At 47.5% G+C, this 25,680-nt stretch overlaps 1 protein-coding gene across 1 annotated transcript in view; it reads right to left on the bottom strand.

Annotated features, from left to right (window-relative positions):
- The window catches only part of sema4ba (sema domain, immunoglobulin domain (Ig), transmembrane domain (TM) and short cytoplasmic domain, (semaphorin) 4Ba), a 33,184-nt gene that overhangs the window by 4,714 nt on the left and 2,790 nt on the right, over nt 1-25,680 (bottom strand). Inside the window, exons 2-10 of the mRNA XM_084476898.1 lie at nt 13,874-14,272; nt 5,439-5,599; nt 5,046-5,108; nt 4,593-4,691; nt 3,372-3,483; nt 3,024-3,140; nt 2,544-2,701; nt 932-1,113; nt 349-499 (exon numbers count right to left, since the gene is read on the bottom strand). Coding sequence (XP_084333024.1) covers nt 349-499; nt 932-1,113; nt 2,544-2,701; nt 3,024-3,140; nt 3,372-3,483; nt 4,593-4,691; nt 5,046-5,108; nt 5,439-5,599; nt 13,874-13,982 — 1,152 coding nt within the window. The 5' untranslated portion in view covers nt 13,983-14,272. The remainder of the gene's footprint in view (nt 1-348; nt 500-931; nt 1,114-2,543; nt 2,702-3,023; nt 3,141-3,371; nt 3,484-4,592; nt 4,692-5,045; nt 5,109-5,438; nt 5,600-13,873; nt 14,273-25,680) is intronic.

Below are 25,680 nucleotides of genomic sequence, written 5' to 3'. Positions count from 1 at the left end.
CTTGAATACCCCAACAACCAATCAGAGAGAGAGCTGAGGCTCCCGCCCGTCCTGTCTTAGTCTCTTTGCTCTGCCTGTGGTGATGCTGTGTGATGTATTTCAAATGAAGGAAAGCTGAGAGGAAATTAAACAGAGCAACAGTCGGATGAGAATCAAGTCCCGAGAGAGGGGGGGAGAGGGGCTGACGCAGCGATGTGTTTCAACAGATACCGAGTCGCTGGGTGAACCAAAGCCAGCCAGACATTTTCCTCAGTCACCAACAGGCAACGCTGCTGATGGCCAGGCCTTGAACGCAGCCACGCTGTCTGTTGAGTGTGTTTAGTCAGGGAGGTGACGGCGGGTACTCACGGCTCCCGGGCGCGGCTCCGGGACCGGGTGATTGTAGGTGTACCACTGCTGCGTGTCCCGGTTGACCTCGCGGTAGCGCCCGCTGAACGCCTTCTCCACCTGGTCCATGGTGAAGGAGCACACGGCCGAGCTCCCCGACGCCCCTTTGTACCTGAGGGGACACGGAGCGGTCGGTCAGGGGCTGACCTCGTACGCCCGGAGGCCTGAGCACAGTACGCTGAACACATGCCAGAGACGGCCTGCAAACCAGGAACCAGAGTCAGAGGAGCGTATTTACAGTAGAGTCATTGGACAGACACCTTGAGTCGAAGTGACGTACAGTGGATTGATTGAGATACCTATGATCAAACTGCAGGTAGGGGCTGGGCAACTCACTCAGGGAGGCCTACAGCTGGACCGCGGCTATTTGGGGTTTGAACCCAGAACCTTTAGAGTCTTGACCCCCTAACCACCAGACTATCTGTTGCCATTTCGAATAACAGATCAGTAATATATGAGGATCATATCGACATTATCTGAAACGGGGGCTTTTCAACGGAGAGCCCCTACGATACGTGACGTTTGAGGGCAGCAGCCTAGTCACCATTGAGACGTGAAGACGCCGTAGAACACCGTGTTCCTCCAGTCCTCGGGGTGCGGCGTCAGCACAAACATGTCCTGGATGATGTTGAAGGGGAAGCCGTCGTCAGGCAGGGAGCACAGCAGCTGGGCCTTGAGGAAGGTGGTCCACTTCTTCTGCAGGACCCTCTCGCCTCCCTTGTCCCCCTGCGAAATGAATGGATTCTGATCAGAAAACCAGCGGTTCCACCCGCGGACCACTAGGTGGAGCAACTCTATAGACGGTGGCCGGTTAGAAAATGAGGCCGAGCCATCACAGATGCTGACCTAAGCCCTGCAGTCCCTGCTTGAAGTCGGTTCTTTACTTTCGGTGATGTTTAATTCACAACACCCCTTGCTGTTGTTCCGGCTGGCTGGCTCACTGAGGAATCGCTTCCACGCATGAAAGAAAACGTGGCATTTCTTATGCTTTTGTTTTCACTATTAGTGGTCAGAAAACAACGACCGTATGGTGTGCGGGGACCTGGAGCTGTTTGGATTCTTTTAATTGAGAGGCATTAACCTCGCAGAGCGAAGCCATTCTGAGCCCAATCAAGTGTGCCAAACACAAAGATATTCCCTGAGGTTTTGGCCTTCTAGGTCATGAAAACAATACGCATCATTGAGACTGGCTATAGGAAGAAAATAAACAAGAAGAGAATAACGACTACAGGAACATTGGGGCGGGCAGGGCACACGCTTCTTCTTTCAAAGGAAGGAGGAACATTGCTCTCGAGCTATTCCTCTTCACTGACCAATGATTTCTTCCTGTTTATTTGGAACCTTGACATTTACAATGACCTTCATCTGCAGCCTGGGAACGCGTTGCCCCGGACGCATTGGGATTGAACACTCCTGGTAGGAAATGTAAACAATCTGGGAAGGAGGAAACCCAAAGCACACCAGGCCCAGGAAAGCGATACCATGTGAGGTCTCATGTAAATGGTGTAAATTATGCAACACAATGAGTAATGGGGGCAGACTCAAGGTTAGGTGAAGATGGATTTAAAAAGTACCAGTATCTCTTTCAGTTTTTGCATGAGAACGTAATCTGAACGTGAAAGAATGCCCAGTTTCCCTCACTATTAACTGGGAGGAAATCACAATAAAGATCCTCTTCCCACTCCCACTAATAGCGGATAAACCACAGATTGTCCATCGTGTGTTTGTGGTTGTTATGTCATACGACGCTTGTATGATTGGTTCAGGCCCTGAGCCATACCATGTGCGTTCTTCCGTGGCCATAGCGCCTGAAACGCACTAGAAACGTGAGGGGAGGACCGCGGAGAGGAGCGCACAAACAGAGGGAAACACAGCAAAAGAAGGAATGTTGTTCCAGCACAGGATCCTGCGTCATCGCAGGATGACTATGAACTCCGTCCACCCGGAGACCAATAACAGCAGAGCATTCCAGCCCAAGTAAACGCAGATGGATGCAGTTGCACCACGACTCCACTGATTGGATATTAAGCAAGAGCCGACCATGCCAGAGCGGCTGTGAGGGTGGAGGGGGGGGGGGGGGGGGGGGGGGGGGAGAGGAGGAGGCATGGTGATCCGGACACCGTTCCCCCTCTCCCGGTGCCGGAGGTTCTGCTCACCTTGCAGACGCGGGCGATGCGCGACACTATGGTGTTGTCGAAGAAGTCAAACTCCTTTCCGGCCTCGCTGAAGAAGAAGTAGATCTTGTCGTCGTCCCCGACTGGGTTGCCCTCGGGGAGGCTCTCTTGTATGTAGGCGGAGCCCACGAAGGAGGGCTCTAGAGGAAGGAAAACAGAGAAGAAGAAAACAGAGGGGGTAAACATGCCGTCAGCCATGATAGTTCCCGCATCCATCAGCGATAAAATCCCCTTTACTGGTACTGCTCCCTGTGACGTCAACATCCAGCAGCAAGGGTCAGGGAGTCAGGGAGGGGTAGCATGGAGGCTAACCCCTCAGAGATACCATACTTTGTTTTGTTCTTTTGAAAACTATTTAATTGGAAGATGTTTGCCCGGATCGTTAGGAGAGTTTGTTTACTCTTATTTGTGACGGCGATGTGGAATAAAACGTAAACCGTAAAAGAAGCACAATGACCTTACCTTGGAGCCAATTTAATGAATTCTCAGTTTTAAGTGCAGTTCCATGGCCGAGGCTCTTGTAAATAATAGGTTCATTTCCTTGGAAATTACTGACTGTCCCGGCATATAGCTCTCCATCTGAAACGGAAAAAACACAAAACTAAATAAACCAGGGCAATGACTTGGTTTGCCGACGCAGTGTGGGCGTTGTACACGGCAGTGAAACCTAAAGACCCAATTTATAGCATTCTGAACCAGCTGCAGCCAATGAACTCCCTGATAGCCACAGTGGGCCATTTAGGTAAGTGTGTTAACAAAACTTTGGGGGCAGATTTATTGTGACAGAGTAATGAGCGCCGGGAGACCTACCGGCCATGATGGCGGTGGATTTGTATTCAGGGTTGAAAGGGCAGCGACTGCGGCCGTCTTCTGTGACAATCTCTCCGCCAGGGCCCCTCACCAGAGAGAAGTCTGTAGCGTTCTGGAACACACACACACACACACATGCATTAGCATTTAAACATAAAGACATAGATATGGCCGACAGACGGGGCAATGTGTGTGCGCGCACACACACACACACAGGCAAAAATATACACACACACTCAAGCACACATGCACTCCACGATACATGCGCACATACACACATACAACAACACATGCACAAACACGCACACACATGCATTAGCATTTAAACATAAAGACACAGATATAGCTGACAGTGTGTCCGCACACACACACACACACACTCGAGCACACACACACACACACACACACGCCGTGAAACATACACATACACACATACAGAAACACACACACACACACACACACAGGTGCGCACACACAAACACACATACAGACATGTGCACACGTGGATGCTGAAACCCTCACACATATAAACACACACAGCAGGGTCTGTCTGAAAGTACAGGTCATCTATGGCAGAGACCACATGAGCTGTGCTGCTAGATGGTCAGAAGAATCCCTGCAGCCAAGCCCAAATGAGTGGATAGTGGTCGACTCAAGGACAGGTCATACCTTTGTGTTTGTAGAGGAATGTGGTTTGGGTAATCAAACGTTTGGAATACAAGAATGGGAGAATGTTTTTTTGGAAACCTTGACTATACTTTGGGAACCTTAAAGTTGTTTTGGAAGCTCTGTTTGTTTGTTTTTTTAAGGTTGGACTCATGTTGATATAAGGTCTGTCAAGATAGTGGTTTCTGGGCGGCAAAAGTATAAAGATGTCTCTGGAATTGTATGACTTATGTTGCATTGAGTCATTTAGCAGACGCTTTAGCCAAAGCAACTTACATTGAATTCCTATACATGTCATTAAGGAGCAGATTGGGGTCAGCCGCCTAGCTCAAGGACGCCTAAGGTAGACTGTGGCCATTGGGATTTGAACCCAGAACCATTGCCTTGTGGTCAAACCCCCTAACCACTAGAGAGATCGTGCTGTGTTTAGTATTTCCCAACACATGTGATTGCCAACTGAGGAGACACAACAGAGTTGTAATGAACTGGAGGCAGAAACATACAATGAGGGGTCAGCACGACGGTTATAGATGAATGTTTCCAGTACAAACTCACTATGTATGCACAGGTAGGGCTGAAGGCATATGTCCCGCACACATACAGATGGGTGCTGTTATAGCGCAGTAAAATCTTGATGTAGTTGAAACAATCCTTCTGTTTTGGGAAAGACAGAAGAGAGCAGGGATTTTACAATGGTAAAACATAGCAGAACAGCAGAAGCTCCTTAAGTACATTTTTAGCGCATAAACCTCTTACTAATTTCAATTAATTAATTCAAATGGTTTCAAAAAGGTCCCTGAGAAACACTGCTGAAACAATCAATACACTGTGTTATGAATTATCTGCTAGCACGGACAAAGTACTAACGCAAACCCTTTTTTACTAGTTTAACAGACATGTACAGGTGTAACTGGAAACGTCCATGGTTTGATTCTAGAAACAGAGAGCCTATACATCTGGAATTCATCCACTCTATTGTGAACTGTTCCTGCACTCGAGATTTCTCACCTGCAAGTCCTTTCCTTTGAAACTGCACTCATCTCGCTTGCTTGCCGGAGTGTTCCATGTAATCTGTGGAAAATACAGTAATTGTTTAGCATGATATAAATAGAGTATCTCTAATTATGTCATCGCTCGCACAGATTTTGTTCTTTGCACATTAAGCACCAAGCAAATTATCCACTTAATGCATATCACCTGATGTAAATACATAGTTTGGATTTAGTTAATTAAAGTTACTTATTTAGATGTATTATGTATATGGGTGTATATATATAACTTAGAACCATTATATATATATATATATATATATATATATATAAAACTTAGAACCATTTGCATTTGAACTGTCATTTGTACATTATCTGTGCTGATCCATTGTGTGAAACGTGGAGGACTCACATTCCTCTGCAGCCGGGCGGTGGTGATGTCAGCGAGGTCCAGAGCGAACAGGGCCTCCCGCGCTCCCAGGTACAGCATGTTGTCCTCCTTACTGAGCAGCAGAGAGGTGAAGTTCAGCAGCCCCGGGACTGAGAAGTGTCTGGTCGTCCTCTCCTTCGCACCTGGGAGGCGGAGACAGTGCAGAGGAACCTTGATATACACGTTTTATAGGGTGATCGGGAGGGAAACCAACACATGGTGTGTAACTGGTGTGTGTGTGTGTGTGAGACAAGTAGGCTGAAAAGTTGAGTATGTGTGTGAGTCTTCATATTGACGATACACATGCATGCAGCCTCTGCTCCTGCTGCATACGTACTGGTGTGTGACCAGAAATAGGAGGGACAAAAGACTGAGGCCCAGTCCCATTTCTCTCCCCTTAACAAGAACACTTGCTTTGAGTGTCCTTAGCTGCAAGTCATCTACCGAGCTGGCTAGTGTTCGAGGGTTGATTTTAAGGGAAAAACAGCACTCCCCCTCGCTCCCTTAAGTATTGGGACACCCTACCCCTTTGCAGGAACGCGCAAAAATCTAGGGTTAGGGCTCAAATCTAGGCGAAGGGGGAGAATTGGGACAGGGCCCAACATTGTACTCTAACCAAGTCTTGTTAATGATACCTCAAACTGCACTCAAGCAACACAAACCCAATATCTGTTGTTGTTTCAAGCCTCACCTTAAGAACGCATTGAGATTGATTATTTGGAGTGTGTACTGTGTGTGCACATTAGGCTACGCGGCCCCTGACCTGAGGTAACCCTATCAACAGACTGATGACCTCCTCCCTCGGGGGCAGAACGCACGTCCAAACAGCAACAAAGGTCCCTCAGTGCGGTTAAATCTGTCCCTCAGTCGGCCGCGCAGGGTTTATCACCTGCCCCTGTCTACGTAAACCAAGAAACCCCACAGGAGCTGCTCTCTCTCTCTCTCTCTCGCTCATCTGTGTCTACCTTGCTCTACCTCTCTCACTGTGTTATTAGAGGGTGAATGTAGTGTTGGGGCATGCCCCTTTTTCCTTTCTCTCTCTCTCTCTCCTGCTCTCTCTGATTCTTGTGTAAACTTAACAGTGATTTACACTGGAGGCTTAAGGAGTAAGCTACGCTACCATACATTAGACCCACAATTACGCTCACACTCATTTGAACAAGAGATTTTCTGGCAAATATCCCACCCTATCCATGTAGAAGTGGTAGTCGTATTGTGGTAAATGCCTTTACAGTAGGCTATTGGGTTTTCAGATATACTCAGACGATAGACCATGGTTAACCACACCTTCTTGTTTCAGTGATCAGGGTATGCAAACAAGATGCAAAGAGGAAACAGGGCTGAACTGCCACGCGCCGTACGGACATGACGAAGCTGGTGGTGCATGTACTGAACAGGCAGCTGCAAGCAAGAATGCAAGTTCCCTGAAAAATACTTCTTTCAAAACCACCACCTCTTTAACAGTTAATCCATAAATATCTGTTGAACATTAACACTGGTACTAGGAAAAGGAAAGGTATGATTGTAGCTGATGGAGCTGCCCTAAAGACAACAACCACCCTCCCTTTATCCTTCTTTCTGAATGAATATACACAGCCTTGGTGTGGTGGGGGCAATATAAAGGGCCTCTTCCTGCTTTGCCTTGCCTTATAATTAACAATTGAAGTGTAAACTCACCTTGGAGTGCTTCAACTCCAAGGTGAAGTTGTTGGGTGCTGTCTTTATTCCTGCTACATCAGCTGCAGTCATCTACATTTACTTTTCCTGTTACCAGTGTAAATGTACTGCAGATATTTATTACCATTGATCAAGGTGAGTTTATCAAGGGTTGACCTTCAAGGGTTGACCTTACACAGTCAAAGCAGTGGGGTCGATCAAACAGACAAGTCACTTAGTCAAGTCACTTATGTGTTTCAACAACAGGAACAAAAAGAAAAAAAACTGGAAAACATGGATACAATGCATCCATGCATAAAATAGGGTATAATGTATATAGTCCGGTGGCCATTAATCACATAACATACTGTGTATTTGTGGACCAAGCCCATGGCTGCATCCACATCCTCTGTATCCAGGACGAACCACATCCCTCCCACATACAGTATACTCCTCTTGTTGCTGACCACCTGAAGAGACACACTGCGGTGTGAGGGACTGTAACAGAGCAGGTCAAGGACAGATCAGGTCCAGGACAGGCCCTCTGTGGCGGTGGAACGAGAGGCCAGTCTCTGTGGTGCTGAGGCCACAAGGGAAGGGTGCTACAGAGGGCAGCCAAGACCTCAGTATGCGCGTTTATCCATACACCAAAATCTATTCAAACCAATTGAACATCAAATAGATACGACTGGGCTGAATGGGACAGTGTTTCTATGCATGCAGAGCTTTATTTTTGTTTCGGCGACATTTCCCCTGTCAGACATTATTGATTGCTGAGTGATCTGACACCAAAATGGTGGTTTCTTAATACCAAATTAGCCAATCCATGGCTTGACACTGCGGCCATTCACACACGTCCAGGCGCTCATGTGTTACAGCAGTGTTTCACCAGCGGTTCACCCTGTCACCCGTCACAGCCCTCAGTCTGATCCCCCCAGTCTGACCTCTGAGCGGGGCGGCAGTGTGTGACTCAGAGCTCCTCTTGGGGGTTTGTCCTCAAGGGGCCACCGTAGGAGGCTTGCTTCTTGAACAGAGCATGCATTAACACACACACACTGGGCTTGGCAGCTGTAAGCAATGTGAGATCATTACTATCATTATGTAATTAAATGTCATTGCTTGCAAATGACACTGCTTAATGGATTGCAACGCTTTTTCCGGCACCGCCACGCTGATCTAATTTTGGGGATGCGACATGAATGACTCGTAGCTCTTGGTGAATCCAGAGATGTTTGTTATGCTACTGGACTTCCAACTGGTTCCAATATAGTTTGCAGTAGTTATTTGAAAGCCTGGGGTAGCCCCTTTTAAAGGGCAAATGGGGAGTAGTCTGGTTTCAGTGTGGAGATCTGCCAAGCTTGTTCTGTAAAGAAACTGACATGGGTAACATTAGGAACTCCTTCTAATGAGGCAGGCCCCTTTCTCAAAGTTTACAGCTGTGCATTCTGGAAATGGAGCGATACAAACATTTGTACATTTACGTTGAGAATATCCTCCTTCATAATATGACAATGGTTTCCTTAAACAAAATGCTGTCCCCTTTTAGTGCACTGTTATGCTGCTATAGCATGGGGAGCCTGTGAGAAAGCCCGCCAGCGAGTGACCTGGAAAAAGACCCATCTCCCTTTATTGAGATCAAGGACAAACTATAGAATCACAGTTGGTCCTCTTTAAGGGAGGGCTGGCCTGGTCTGTGGCCCACATTGATGTCTTTCTCCGTCAACATAGCCGCGCCCCTTGAGGGAACCCATGTGTGGTTGTTTATCCCGAGAACTTCAAACAAGGTTACATATCAGTTAGGATAATATATAATTGGCTTTTGGTCAAGCTGAAGAAGAAAGCCAAAACTACATAATAAAACCAAACAAGAATCGACATTCAATTGAGATAAATACACCACGTGTCAGAACTACGTGTTTAGTGTGTGACCTAAGGTTCGAGATGCGAGACTACACTGTGGTACTGCCCACTTCGTTCTTCAGCATTGACCCTGTGTTGGTCGATTGCCATGTTGTGTTGTCGTGGACACATCCAGCGTCTGAAGGACAGGAGCGGCGCAGCATCTGGCAGACTGAGACAAACGGCCGATAGGGGTAATTCACCAGGAGTTTGTTATGCACACTGCGAGCCTGCTGTTTGTGTTGTTAGCTTCTGGGGCTACATCTTGTTAGCGGCATATTAACTCCACTGGTAGCTTCACGCAGACCTCACGGTGGTGGGGAAAATGCTGGCAATTCAGAAATACCAGCTTCAGTAAACAGTCGGGCCGGGAGGTTTTAGTGAGAGTCGATCCACATGAAAACCCCTGTGGAAAGCCTTGAAACCCAGAGCAAGGAATAAGACTGCAGACGCGGTATTAAGATGACAGGGTCGTATAATATGCTTGATGGAAGGAATTCATAGGGATGTAGCATTGAATCTAAGTGTTATTTTGAGAAAGGATTAGTTTCCAAAAGCCGTAGACCAAGAAATGTACCATTGAGTTTAGGAAAATGTGTTCCTATGAGTGAAAAATTACTGTTGCTCTGTGCCAACTAGACCTACTGGTCAGAAAACAAGATGGAGGTGTAAGCAATGTATGAAAATAACCCACAGACACACACACACACACACACATTGCGTGTGGTGATGGTGATGATGAGGATGACTATGATGATATAGCAACACAGCATCACAATCTTAATGTAACCAATCACCACAGTGTAAGTGCATAGTGCACCACCCTGGCTGACATGATTACCAATAGTTTTATTTAGAGTGGGAGAGAGAGATACCTCACAGGAAATGACTGTGTTTTCACAAGGTCCATTGAGTTTTAATAACGGAGCCGCCCTGCAAGAAGATGACATAAACATGAACATAAAAATGGGTAATCAATGCTCTTCCTGCTCACGGCACGGGGAGAATGAAGGAGACAATGCAGGCTGGTGAATCAGTTAGCTAGCAACTCACAATTAGAAAAGAAAAGAAAAAGAGAAGAAAATAAGTGTGAGCCACCACCACATTAAATGCCATTGTTCTGACATTCAACTCAGTGTTTGAGAAAACAACTGTGAGTTGTGATTGATTTTATATCGATGTTCATCATAAAATAATATCAAATCAGATGTATGGCATATTCTAACTGAATTGGCAGCCGATTTAAAATGGTTCAAAAGGTCTGCAACTGTGGTTGAGTTCAGAAGGGAAACAAAATTAGCCCTGTGCTCTGAGCCAGACTCACCTCCCTAAAATCGAGCCCACATCTAACTTCAGCCTGCTAATGTCAAATCACTACCTTATCAAGGAGTCTGGCCTCAGGGGCAGGAGCAGCCATATAACTTAGAATTAGACAAAAACAACTAACGCTGGTTCCAGTTGAGTTGCCCATTTATTTAGTCACGTTAAAGCCACATGCGAAGCTGTGCATGACATTTAAACATCCACACACAGTCTAGACAGCTGTTACTTTGTCTCCTCTCTCCCTGGCTTCGCTTTATTAAAGGCATCAAATCAGGCAAGAAACCAACCTGAATCCCTAGCATTCTCCAGTCATCTACAGTACTGAGCACTATCCTCTAGTACTAACCCTACTGAGTACTATCATCTAGTACTAACCCCCTACTGATCACTATCATCTAGTACTAACCCTACTGAGTACTATCATCTAGTACTAACCCTACTGAGCACTATCATCTACACAGTACTAACCCTACTGAGCACTATCATCTAGTACTAACCCTACTGAGCACTATCATCTAGTACTAACCCTACTGATCACTATCATCTAGTACTAACCCTACTGAGCACTATCATCTAGTACTAACCCTACTGATCACTATCATCTAGTACTAACCCCCTACTGATCACTATCATCTAGTACTAACCCCCTACTGATCACTATCATCTAGTACTAACCCCCTACTGATCACTATCATCTAGTACTAACCCTACTGAGTACTATCATCTAGTACTAACCCTACTGAGCACTATCATCTACACAGTACTAACCCTACTGAGCACTATCATCTAGTACTAACCCTACTGATCACTATCATCTAGTACTAACCCTACTGAGTACTATCATCTAGTACTAACCCCCTACTGATCACTATCATCTAGTACTAACCCTACTGAGCACTATCATCTACACAGTACTAACCCCCTACTGATCACTATCATCTAATACTAACCCTACTGATCACTATCATCTAGTACTAACCCTGAGTACTATCATCTAGTACTAACCCTACTGAGCACTATCATCTAGTACTAACCCCCTACTGAGCACTATCATCTAGTACTAACCCTACTGATCACTATCATCTAGTACTAACCCCCTACTGATCACTATCATCTAGTACTAACCCTACTGATCACTATCATCTAGTACTAACCCTACTGAGCACTATCATCTAGTACTAACCCTACTGAGCACTATCATCTAGTACTAACCCTACTGAGCACTATCATCTAGTACTAACCCCCTACTGATCACTATCATCTAGTACTAACCCTACTGAGCACTATCATCTAGTACTAACCCCCTACTGCACCATCAAGAAGCCCCTCCCTCATCTGACTCCGCCCCTCCTACTTCTTTCCAGCGGTCCAGAGGTTCCCCTGGACCAGGGCCATGTCTGTTTATTTGTTGTACTGTCTCGTGTGGGGGCGGGCTGGGGCCGTCCAGATGCAGCGTGTCCTACAGAGGGATAAATACACCGTCCCACTCAAGTGGTCAAAGGTGGAGGCGCGGTTAAAACAGTGATCATGTGACACGCCGCGCCGCATGGTCTGAATTAAAGCGGGGAACAGAAAGCAGAGGGAAAAGCAGATGTGGACTCTGCTGCGTGAACGCCTGATCCATCCTGATAGGCGCTTAATGAGATCCAGATCCGGGATTCACACCGCAACGCACACACACGCACACTCACACGCACAGACAAACACATACACACTCACACACACACACAGACAAACACACACACACGCACACGCACACACTCACACAAACAGTCGAACACTCACACACACACACACGCACACACATCCTGGCTCATTATTCATGGCCGATTAGCCTCTTCATTAGGGCCTAGCACAGAGCAGTAGGGGGTGGGCTGGGGAGGGGAGGGGGGGGCGTACCGTTCAAATTTGGACTGTCCAAAATGTTGTGCTTCATGAGTGAAGGCCGGATATCAAGCTAGAAAATATTTTACCAAAAAGGACAGAGATAAAAAGACAGAATGAGCGAGAGAGAGAGAGAGAGAGAGAGAGAGAGAGAGAGAGAGGGGGGGGGGGAGAGAGAGATAGAGCGAGATTGAGGGGGGGGGGGGGCGAGAGAGGGAGCGAGGAGGGAGTGAGGAAGAGAGAGAGAGAGAGAGAGAGAGAGAGTTAGAGTGTGCGTGTGTGGAGGAGGAGGTGGGCTAAGAGTGAGTGGAAAAAGAGCCGCTCCTTGAGGCCCTTCTCTCCAGTGGCACAGTGAAGGAAACGTGACACAGTGTGCAGAACAGTGGAAAATGTCACTGGAGCACCAATGACATTTCTGATCCAGCACAGACTATCGGGCTACTGGCTAACCACACACTTAGAATCGAGACTCTCCTCTTTGCAGAAGCAGCTGCATGGCATTGGCCGTCGCCGACCTCCGGGGTTTCCATACCCCTGGGACGACACAGCCCTATATGTTGTCGGGTTCAAGGCCTACCGCTGCGCTTATTGAGCTCATGACTTTAGCACGACAGCGTGGTCTTTGTCATCGGCGGACGCTGAAGACGCTGGGCTGGGAGGCTACGTGTTGTTGTGAAGCGCTCCATCAGTGCCTGACTGTGAGCTGTGCAGGCTGGCAGGTGACAGAGATTACCTGTTGTTGCAGAGGCACTACATCAGGGAGGCAGCAGGCTCAGGCAGGCAAGAGGCCGCAGCTATTTTGAAAGCGTGCGTGCCAGCCAACCACTCCGTTTTCTTGTAATTACAGCGTTCTTGAGACTGTACGGCTTAAAGTGACATATTGTCGTTTCCCCCCCCCCCACTTTGTTGTCTTTGCGTTGTGTCATATACATTCCATAGTATGTTTCACAAACATTGTATGAGTCATATTGTTCAGGCAATGGGAGCATCCTTGACTTGACTGGCTCATTGCACGTCTCACATCAACTGGGTGATTCATCCTTAAAACGCAGGCTTAGGATGATATTTCCTTAGTTTGACCGTGGGCCCGTAACATGTTTTGATATAGACATTCCTCCTTTGGCCTGAAAGTGTCCGATGTTGATTTCAGGATCATGACATTCCATAACTCCTAGAAAACAAGGGACTGAGCTACCTAGACAAGAGCCCCATTCATGGCATGGATTAAGTTGGATTTACAACCCATAAACTCTGGACAAACAGACTTAACTTAAACACTTGTTTACGTTCAGACCTTCAAGCACACAAAACATTGAAAGCCAAGCATTCATATTTTTCACCTTATTTTCCTACCGCTTAAGAAAAAGGAACGTCAACACGGGCCATGTCGTGACGCACAGATTAAAGCATTGGGCCTCTCCTCAGTTCATCTTATTGGAGGTTGACTTAAATCGCTCCACCTCCGCTCAAGTCAAACACCGGTCAAATACCATCACTATGAGGTTCATGGTTTTTCTTCCAACATTGTATACGTAATATTGTGTTTCCCTATGGCTTTAAATGAAGCTGAGGAAACGACCCCCACCACAGACATCCTCAGACTGGGTGCCGTAGCACGGTGATGCATGGTGAGTTAAGCCAGTGACGACACTTACTGTAAGGGAAGGTGAGGCGTGGCGTGACATCATTCTCGGTGGCGGCCGTCCGCACAACGCTGACCAGTAGGACGGTGAGGGCCTGGAGACAGAGCAGGGCCACACCCATTGTCCAAAGCGGCTCAGGGGTCCTTCCAGCCAGATCACAGTGCTTCCCTCTCAGGAAGTTAGGGAATTCATGAAGTTCCCACTCTTTGTTTTTGACTCCTCTTCTCTTAATCAACGTCAGAGGTTTTCCCTGATGAGCGGAGATGTGGTGAGAGCGGTCATCCGGGGCAGGAAATAAGGCTGGGATTCAGAGGGATGACCTTTGACCTAAGAGTGAACTTCCAAGGACATGCAGCCTCTTCCATCAGCCTCCATGTGTGCACCGGGGCGTAGCGGGCTGTGGGTGGAGATCTGCACATAAACACACAGAGACACACAGTTAGCCATATGAGCACGGTTGCCTCGTTGTATACCAAAGCCATGGGTTGAGTTACGGTCTTCATTAAAAAGCAGCTACATTTTGGTCACTGAACAGACATGAATCACAAAATAATGATGCCAATCCTCATGGATGCAATGATTTTAACATTTTTAGAGTTCCCTTGTCCTACGTTTAGGGCTTATGTTCCCTGTGTGCCATGCATATTGTGCCGTGAGCATTGCTTTATAATGCCAGTGAAACGACCAATTCCTCCAGTACACAACAATCACAGCATTGGAGCTTCATTCAGAGCACTGGGAACAAAGGTCAGAACAAATGCAGCACATTTATCGGTCTGGCACCGCCCAATAAATGTGCTGGAGTCTCCTGCCGGCCTTTTCACACACCGCACTGTACACATTGCAGTAGTCCAGGCTTCATAGGTTATTTTCAGAAAATTCTATAAAAGACTTGTTTACAACAAAGCAGTATTGGCACATGTCCAGAGGTTGTGGGTTCAAAGCCAGCTTTGTGTAAGTGTCTTACAATGCCATGAGTAATTGATAAACGTATATCTCGTATCATCATCTGGGTGGTGTACTGTAGACTTTTAATCCCCTGCACAGACAACTTTACGACACTATTGTAGACGCCCCCCCACCGCCCCATTGTGAAGGAACTTGTCATTGTTAACAAGTAGGACACCTAGTGTGAACGCTGCCAAGACGTCCCATAACATAATGAAACAGGTGTGCCTCTGCGCGCTCCTCCTCATATCTTCTTCAATGACCATTCTGCTCCATAAGAAGACGGGGTTTGTAATGAGGCCAGATGATAAGGCTGCTACCCGATCCTGACATCAGACAGGGTCTCCCCTGTCCACACACAACAGAGGCTGCTACAGGGAGTAGCTCTTTAAATACAGCCCAGCCTGGGCTTTGGTTTCACGCAGGGTATTGCTATCCAGGGCCAAGTGTGTGTGAGTTGTGTGTCTGTGGTGGAGGTGGGTGTGTGTAGGCATTCAATTGAACAAAGGGTAGTCTAGGAAATTGGCAACAAAATCGCAGCGATGATTATCCCACAGAAGTAATTTATTATAATGAAAAAAAAATACAATGCCACACTCTGCTAGGAGGATGGCAAAACAAACGCAGACATGTGGTTTTTTAATCAAAACACATATGTTCCAAGCTTATTGCACCGGGAAAATGAATGATTATCTTCTGCAGTACTACCATTTCTAAATATTTGGATTACATCTCAAGTCAATGGCGATAGTAACCATAAGTTAGCCCTTTCATTTTTGGATGTTGCTTATACTTGTAGTCGCTGTTGGACAAGAGTGACTGCAAGAATCCTCACAGAGCGCCTTTGTGCAAAAAATGTGTTTTTGGGTGCGATGTCGATAGACCAACAACGGGCAGTGTACGAACCCAGCATCACTGAGCTGGTCTGACAGATGGGGGGCTGCCGGGAAAGAGAGAGAGTCACATCTATCTGGCTGAACCCAACTGGAGCTACAGAGAGAGAGACAGAGGGAGAGAGAGAGAGACAGATAGGGGGGGGGGAGAGAGAGAGAGAGAGAGCAAGAGAGAGAGAGAGAGAGAGAGAGAGAGAGAGATAGGGGGAGAGCGAAAGAGGGAGAGAGAGAGAGAGAACGTGAGAGAGAGACAGGGAGCTAGGAGAGAGAGACAGAGAGAGAGTGAGAGAGTGAGAGAGAGAGACAGGGAGCGAGGAGAGAGAGACAGAGAGAGAGAGTGAGAGAGTGAGACAGAGAGAGGAGAGAGAGAGACAGAGAGAGAGAGTGGGAGACAGACAGAGGGAGACAGAGAGACAGATAGAGAGAGAGATAGAACAAGAGTGAGGAGAAAGAGAGACAGAGAGAGAGTGGGAGACAGACAGAGGGAGACAGTGAGACAGATAGATAGAGGGAGAGAGAGATAAAGAGAGAGAGAGAGAGAGATCCACTCTGGGTGAAACTGAGAACAAGAGCCCCTCTGACAGCTAAGATATCTATATGCAACTCTGCACCGCAGCAATCTCCTTCTCCCACACCAACGGGCTAGTGAATCATCCCTTTGAGCCGCTGCACACAGGCTGACAGACCTCTCCTCGGGAAAAAAGGGAAGAGGAATACTGCTCGTGGTTCATCATTGTGAAGCTAACAATGTGTTCTTATGACCTCCTCTGGTTGTAGTAGTTAACCAGCAGACAGTTTGCAACTCCGTGCTGGCACCTTGCGTGAAAGTGCACACACACACACACACACACACACACACACACACACACACACACACACACACACACACACACACACACACACACAGACCCCACACTGAGAAACACAGTTAGAAACATAAATAAATGCATAGTAAATTAAAACTATTTTTTTTATATTAGGAGCGCAGTAAATAGAGGGCAGCTGGTTTAGGACTTTATTTTCTTCATTTTCTTTTGCACGAAAGCCCTGCCCTGTGAGCGTCGGTTCGACTCTCGACAAATAGGACAATGCTGCACCTGCTTTTGATTCTGCCTGAACGATAGAAACACTCTTCACATGGTTGCATCATGTATTCGACTCATCCTTCCAGCAACACTAAAATAGCTACATTAGAGAGGACGACTCCCATCTCCCCAGAGTATGCAAGTTATATTTAAACAAACAGGGAAATTCCTGGAGCTCCTTGCCAGTCGTTTCCTGTAATGCTGCACTAGTACACTGGAACAGTGTGTGTGCGTGCGTCTATATATATATCGATGAATGGCAAAGCCCGACCAATGTCAGCCCTGCTCATACAAATGTGGAAGTCTTATAAATAGCAGCACTGCTTACGATGCCCCAACAGGTGCTGAGCTATCAGGGTTTGTTATTTCAGGAGGAGGGGGCGGGGTCAAGGTTCCTTGAATTCCACACACACACTTACACACACACACACACACACACACACACAGTACACATACCACAGCTGACTGGAAAACCTCTGATTGATAAATGGCGCTTGTTGTTAGTCTGTCATCTTTAGCCTAAGCCACCTGGGAACAAGCACGTAGTGACCACCACCACCACCATCAAGCACATAGTGACCACCACCACCACCATCAAGCACATAGTGACCACCACCTCCACCACCACCAGCACTAAGCAGAGTCCCACCAGCACCCCCCGCACCACCAGCACCACCACCACCAGCACCAGAGTCCCACCACCACCTGGGTCTGGCTGGGGTCACACACTCCCAGATCAATAGCTTTCAAATCCTCTGTAGTACTTTTTATTCTCTGCAGGCTGCCGTAGCTGAGGCCAGAGCAGACGTGTGAAGCAGATGTTAACCGTGGCGGTTGACATCATCTGGTAGGAGGGAGGGGGGGGGGAGGGAGGGGGGGGGGGGCAGGTCTCGGTAGCATTGGGTCAGTGCCGCTGATAAGCCGCCATGTGTGAAGCACAATGACGAACTTCCACCTTCATCTCTCTCACGTTTCTTAACCATTCAGTTGTTCTGAGATAGCCATCCATGAGCCGGCTGGCCCGGCGCCATGCCTTTAGAACGGAGGGACAGAGAGCAGTGACAAGGCCGGTCTGGAGTTTCCACTGAAAAGGCATTACTGATATAAGACACCGCCGCCCGCCATTACACTAACCACGGCATTGTGAGTGCTCCTGTTATAATGATTCTGCACTTCCCCCTCGCTGAATGGAAATTTGACAGGCCGTTTGTGCGATTAGGTGACGGAAAAGCCTGGAAAAACTTCTCCCTTCTTTTTCCCCAATTTTCGGTTGAACCATTTTTAAGACGAATCCCAAGAGCTCCACGTAATCAATCGCGCCTCTGGTGAACGCAATTAGTGATTATGGCTGTACGTGATGTCAAACACGTTTAATTGCGTGATTAAAACGTGATGAATTTTTGGACACAGATAGAAGACATTTTGAACTCACGGTTTAATTTCGAAAGCTGTATTGTGGAGATTTGGTTTCCACAGGGGAGTTTGAACACATGTTCAGAGGTTGTTATCTGTATTTGGTTACCCATTCAATTTGATTGTATCAGTATGTAAAATGACAGTATTAAATAAATCCACCCCTTCCTCTATATCCAGTGGTTAAGCCAAACAGCTCATGACGAGTGAAAGTATATTATAAATTATATTTCCATTGCATTCCATATCCCCAGTTTATCACAAATTTCCATAACAGATGCGGAGCCAGCAGAAACAGCTCTCTGAAAGATGAAAAATAGCAAAGTTAGCTTTGTTGCAAGTCTGCTATCACCATCAGGCCCTGGCTGACAGGAGAAGAGAAAGGACTGTTATCTGGATAAATGGATACTGAAAGGGAGAGGGAGAGATTAAAACTAATTCTGAGATATTTCAATGGTTAACACTATTTTTCTTGTTATAATCTTGTTAAAAGTTAAAAAAAAGTAAATATTTTTTTGGGATTGTGGAAAGTTATCTGTAATATTCGACACTCTTTTTAGTTGAATGTATCTTTACATCTGCTAAATGTGTTTATGAAAGTCTAACTCAATCTGCAAGTAAGTCGTAAGTCTTTTTTTTTTTTCATTGAGTGATTCATCTTACCTTGTTTATTTCATTTTTTTTATATAGAGGTAATTTCTTGATGTGGCCAAATATATGTCAAACCAGATGCACCATAAATCCAGATGAAAGCGTTCAAGTATTGACATGCGTTCAGTTTAATCATGGAGAACTGAGGGAAAAGGTGCACTGTGCAATGTTTTGGGATAGTTGTACTCAAATGAACTAAATGGAAGAAGATTCAGGGAACCCGAATTATGCACATAAGTGAATTACTTTAGCATATATATGACCCACACAATTAATCAAAATGGGACTATTCTATGGGCTGTCCTGTGGTGGTTTGTGGGAGCGGGAAGGAAACACTGCATGTCTGTTTTAGTTTTTTATAAAAAATTGTGATGAGACACACATAAAGCCCTGGCAGAATCTCTGTTTTCCATTTTCCATTCAGAAAGGGGTCAACTAAAGTCTGACATATCATTTAAGTAGATCTGTGATTACTGACCAAGGGCTCGATATAGAAGGGTTATTTCAAAAAAGGGATTCTGTTGAAAGGGCTGGTAGAGGTATATTACTGGGAGCTAATGGGTTTTATGAGCTGTCCTGGGCTCTGTCAAACACAGGTGAAGAACTCTGCAGTGCCCTTACTGCTTTATGTAGGTCAGGTCTGGTGAAACACTTGTTCTCACTCAAAATGTCGGCGTTGATTTATCCCCCATTCCTTCGGTGGAACCATGGTGAAAGGCTTGCCCAGATAGGACCCAGGTCTGATACTGTGGGCACAAGTTGTGGTGCAAACATTTATTGTACGTTTATTTTTCTTGCTTGTATAAACCGGTTACACCAGGCCAAGCCATATGACTAATATGACTAATATGACTAATATGACATATGACATCAAAGTAGATGGTACAACTACACACACATAGACATGATAGATTGGCTTGGCTTTCTTTAGAGAATGTGAGTTAAACTATCCCAGCATAAACACATCTGACATCCAAAACTTTAAGGAAAATTACAAACTTCATATTTTTTGATGTGATAAATGAATACCGCAGGACGCCTGACAGCTGTTAGACCATCCTCATTGCCTATTGATTCAAGTTCACATGCGTTACAAATACAATGCAGTGCTGGTTGGTTGAAACCTGATTAGGACAGTGTGGCATTCAAGGCCGCAAACAAAACCACGGGGCGTTTTTCTTCTTCATTGTTTCTCATTGTTGACCACGGCAAGACGCAGCCCACATTCCACTAGCTTAAAGGCTTAGACAGCAGCTCAGACCACTGGCCATTGCGCAGCGAGCGGGTAACATCCATCACTGTTAAACGCTGATAAAAGCGTGGAACATCCCCATCACATGCCCATCCCGGGCCCAGATTACCAGCAAGCCACCAGGGTCAAGACCCTTTCGCCTTGGAGGCATGGGACAACCTCCCAGCACAAGTCGCAGGCATTATAGGAGTGCATAGGGCAGATGCATATGGTTTACAATATGCACACACCAGCTTCAGTCGTACATGTTGTCATACGACAATGTTAACTTTAGATGCTGAAATGGTGATGGTGGTATCAATACCATTTCAGCATCTAAAGAAACTAACAGGACAAATGAGTTGGAAATGCTGTTGAAGAGTCGCAGTTTGAAATCACAGGTTGAAATGTTTTTCATAGTTGCTTGTATCCTGCTGAGTTGGCTTTGTGTGCAGCGCTCTGTGAGTGACACTGAATATAGACTGTTCTTTTGTAGTTACCTTATGCTCAGCATAATCAAAGACTTCTGTTAGGGGGTGCTATTGGCAAAGAATGCTCTCCGACTGAGCTTTTCTAAGATTGGCTGTCTGATATTTCCCAGCTGAAACATGTTCACAGAATATATTTGCAGAGTATTCAAAACGCTACATGACTGATCTCGGGGTTACACGGCTCGGTTGGGTACATGACTTGCTGATGCCTGTATCGCTGCCGAACCGATTCCCTTTTGCCTCTACAAGAGTGCCTGGAAGAGATTCAACCCCAGCCAGATTCCCAGGGCTCCCTGGCCCTCCACAGGCCCAACACATTAGTAAACCCTTCTACCAAGGTGACATCCCCCTTCTTGGGGGTCAAACTCTGAGGCAGCTGACCATGCCTCTCCATACCCCCACACCCCCCCCACACCCTCCACCCTCCACCCACTGCCAGTCGCTGCACTGACCCCTCCTCAAGATCAATAGAAAGACACGCATTCCTGATCTGGACGTTTAGCTGTCACAAAGGCATTGGTATCCCAGAAATCCATGACATCTTCTGGATTTCGTTTAACAATGCATATTTCTTAAGTAAATTCCAATCATTGACACAGAGTCACCCGTGGCAACCGGAGTTGACCTATGCTATGAGGTCAACCTAATTGATTAACCATTTGGTGCAGACTGGGCTGTTGTCATTCAAGATGGCGACCTGTGAGGCAGGCCAGGCAGTCCTTCACCAGAATGGAATGAGCTCATGTGTGTAAACTTTGCTGAACTAGTTTGTAAGACAAATACATTTGAACACTAATGTTATAAAACTTGAGTTCAACTTCAGCTCCTCTTGTTTGCCTCTATTGCAGAAGAGGCCTTGACGATGATCAAGTTGAAGTGATGTTTTTGCCAGAATGCGAGACTCCTCTTTAGCCATCGGGGATGATGCACGTCTTCACATGTATAAGCAAATGTTGAAATGTGCAAGAACAAACATCCCAAACTTTCTTCAGCCAGCACAGCAGCCTTTCATGATTTTCAAGGCTGGCATAAAAAAAAAATCGACTCAAATAAACACCTTAACCTCACTTTACCCAGAGGACGAAATCAAATGTTGAAAAAAAAGGAACAACTGTCATTAAACTGCCCACACGCTTTACACTCACTACATCAACGCTCGTAAAAAGGACCCCGACCGATTACTTTTCAAAATGCGCCTATAGAGTGCGGATAGCATCGGCAGATGACATGTTGGCAGGCCACTCCGCGTCATTTGAGTCCATTAAACCTGCTCATGGGTTTTTTATTTCTGCCAGATGATACCTGCATGCTAAACAGTTCTGCCCCGCTAGATGAAGTCTGCCAGCCGCTGCCTTGAAGCCCGGAGGCAGCGTATCTATAACGGTCTCGCAGACGCGGGCAGAGCACACACACTGGCAGAGAGAGAGAGAGAGAGAGAGAGAGAGGGGGGGGAGGACAGGGGGGGGGGGGGCGCCGCCCCCAGCCGCCGCACTGACACAGCAGAGGAGGCATTAGGAAAAAGGCCACAAGATGGCCCGTGAGTTGTGTGTGTCTCTTCTGTATCGCATCCACCGACCGGCCGTGATTAATTATTCAGACCGGCACTATCCCGCTGCACTATGCCTCTCCGTGTACGCCCCTGGCAGACAGCGGCGGGCCCATCTTTCACACTAAACCGCCACAGGAAATGTTCTCTCCCTTCTCCCCCTCTGTTTGTTTCCTGATCCATTATGGATCCTTCCCCCCCCCCCATCCACCGGCGCAATGACTTGGGGAAGCGTACAACACGAGGAGATAAGGGGATTCCGTTTCAATGTCGTTAAAGTCTCTAAAAGTCATTTGTAAACAGGGTGGTTTGCGTCTGGTTCGTAAGAGGCTCATAAAGCGTGCGCTACCTCGGTGAAAGGCCCGTTTAGCTTGAGAGTATTTAACCGCCAGGCAGAGGAGAGCCGGGACAATGATCCACGCTCGGGCCTGGGATCAGAACTCGGTATTAATACTACAGTACCGTGACTGCCGTCCTTGTCGCGCACCACTCCGCGCTCGCTTGTACGGCGAGATCAAAGCACGGCGTATTTCATGAGACATTATATACCTGTCTCTTTTCTCTTTCGCTTTTTAACCGGCGTGGCGCATGAGTGGTCTGCTGTCCGCGATCGGATTACCACAGAGATCAGTGGTGGTGGGGGCTCCTGTGATTCCCGAGGACGGTGTAGATGGCTTGTTTGTGGTGGTAAAAAAAGACCAGAGCGGGGTCTGAGACGAGAAGCCGGCTGCTGGAATGCCTCCCGGGGGCCGGTGGCTCTCGGAGAGAGAGAGAGAGAGAGAGAGAGAGAGGGCAAAACCGGGAATGCTCAAAGATATCAGATCGCAGCGGTGGCAGCAAGAGGCGAAGGCGGGGCTGGGCTGGGTGGGGCGTTAAGTAAGCCTGCGGGGCTGAAGGCTGCACGGTGAATCCGTCTTCGTGGTCCTCCTGTCATGAAGTAAGGGAATACACCCCCAAATCCACCCCCCCCCGCCCGCTGCCGACCTGTCCCACGCGCGCTGTCCCGCGGCACCTCAGCTATGTCGGAACGACGCTCCGCCCGGCGGGGGGGTGGCGGTGTGCCTCACACGTCCCGCATTCTGGGGACAAAGTCTCTGTTGTTAGAAGCGTTCGGGGCCTCTGGGTCTAAGTGGACGTGACAGGGGACCGGCTCCGCCCTGACAGCCTCCGCACGACTCCCACCGGGCCCCGTAACCGCCCGGAAATTTATACGTCCTTTCACTTCATAATTAATAATCCTGAATCACAGAACTTTGGAAAAAGCGGACGGGGCTTCAGGCACACACACACTGAACACACACATAAGAGTGGTGTGTTTCTATCCCATGTGAACACACACACACACACACACACACACACACACACACACAGACACACACCACAACAGCAGCACGTGACTACTATACTCGTGGTGGCCGTGTTCAATCAGAGTGTGGGAGTGCGTACAGGCCGCTCCCTGTAGTCTCATGGCGGGGTGAGGGGAGGCCGGGCTCAGGGTAAACACAGCGCTCCGGCCCGCCTCCACCGCCTCACTCATTTCCCACATCAGGGCCGGACTGAAGGGACGGGAGTGGGGCGGGGGGGGGGGGAAACACAGGAGACTGCTGTGCTCCCAGAATGCATGTTTGCAGAGTTCCCATCAGTGAGTACACAGTAATAGGACTCCCTGTAGGCCAGTGTTTAACCTTCAGGTTACAAGTGGCCAGCCTCTCCACAGGCCCGCCTCCTCGTCTCCGGCTGTTAACCCTTCGCCTACACGCGGCCGTCGCCACGCAAATAGAAACAGGGTCCCGGCATGAAACGCCAGCGTGTGCGGCGAGGAGCGTTGGATGGAAATAGAGGAACGAGTAATTAGAAAATATGTTTTATAAATATCCTGATTTGGGAATGAATGCTACTCTTTTGAATCTATCTACAGTATAAAACATCAAGGAAAACTTTTATGAAACGCAGTAAGATTAAAAAAAAAAAATGTCCTGCATATTTTATATGAGCACATGAGTCATCTCATGAGTTCAAACACAAATCCACTTTTTTTTTTTTTTTTATTACAAATAATTCACGCAGAATTGGGAATTCTACCATTATAATCTTACTTAAGTCCTTCACCCCTCCCTTCGACTACAGTTCTTCTCATAAATAATAAAGTCCGGGTCCCAGATTACACAGAGCGCGGTTAAGGTTAGCCCCAGCTCCGCACTCTATTGTTAAGGCGGCTGATGCCCCCGCCTTGTGGGTTCATCTCCGCTGCTTCAGGTGCGCCCAGACTGCTGACCGTACAGCGCGTGTATTACAGTATTACCACACACACAATGCAGCAGCCTCCCGGCCCTGTGATGCTCCGCGTACATCCAGACTCTATAGAGACATCTGGGGGTTTCAGAGCACTTTCAGACCGCCGTGTGGTCTGTCATGGAGCTCGGGGGTGGGGGTGGGGGTGGGGGGGGGGGGGGGGAGGTCTTGGCAGATGGTGAGTTGCTTTAAAACTCAAGTTGAATCCCATCCCAGCTCTTTTACTGCCAAGGCTAATTGCATGATTTTATTTGTAATTTCATTCCAGAGAAGCCCTTGCCTGACAATCATTAGGCTATAAACATAATCAAACACAGACCCCCTCTCCCCCCATCTCTCTCTGCGACCCCCGTCTCTCCCTCTCTCACACTCTCTCTCTCCCTTCATCTATCTCTCTCTCCCTCCATCTATCTCTCTCCCTCTCCCTGCCTCTCTCTCTCCCTCTCTTTCCATCTATCTCTCCCTCCCCCTCTCTCCCCCTCCCCCTCCCTCTCTATATCCCTCTTTTTAGCTGAAGAAGAGGGAAAGAGGGGAACTGCCCTTGGGATGTGATGACAAACTGGAAACGCTCGAGCTTCGGGCAGCGCATCAGGGATTACGCCGTGATACACTATTGTGTGTTTCTTCTGCTTTCCCCCCCGCTCCTCTGAAGAGACACATTCATCTGCTACAGGTTTGGTTGTTTGTGCGTTGCCCTCAACTGATTTACAACTGATTTACAAAGTCCATAGTTCACTATCAAAGCTCGCTGCTCAACCGCAGAGATCCCATCATCCAATGAGTTTGCTTTGCGCCAAGCACGATTTTCCTAACTAATGATTAACGAATCATTTATGGCCACCATTCAGCAGAGCGGTAGTAAGGGACCGAGCGCGGCTGCCCTCGTGTGTAACGTGCGTAACCAAAACCTTCTCTACAGTAAGCACCGTACCGCTTTTGACATGCACGATGATGACACCCTAGACAAGCACAAAGGTCACCGTTTCCAGGTCACGACCGGTCTTTACGGGATGTCTGCATCCGCCCTGCGGCGCGTTAGTGGCGGCCCGGTGCACTGGCGTATCTGGGGCTCTGATAGCACAGTGACACTGTCCTCTACCAACAAGCCAAACGCCTTCTGACAGCGTCACACAGGCCGCTCATTGTCTGCGGCCCCCCCAGGAACCAAAATGGATGCCAGCTGTTGTCTTTGTGGATCACACCGAATGAAAACAGCGGACGAGGTGGCCGTCCATGGTGTTCGTTCTCTCTCTCTCTCTCTCTCTCTCT

This window comes from Micromesistius poutassou (genome assembly GCF_964030765.1).
Source record: "Micromesistius poutassou genome assembly, chromosome: 13".
NCBI classification, from domain to species: Eukaryota; Metazoa; Chordata; class Actinopteri; order Gadiformes; family Gadidae; genus Micromesistius; species Micromesistius poutassou.
The sequence above is the reverse complement of the archived record's forward strand: the minus strand, read 5'-3'. Positions and strand labels throughout refer to the sequence as shown.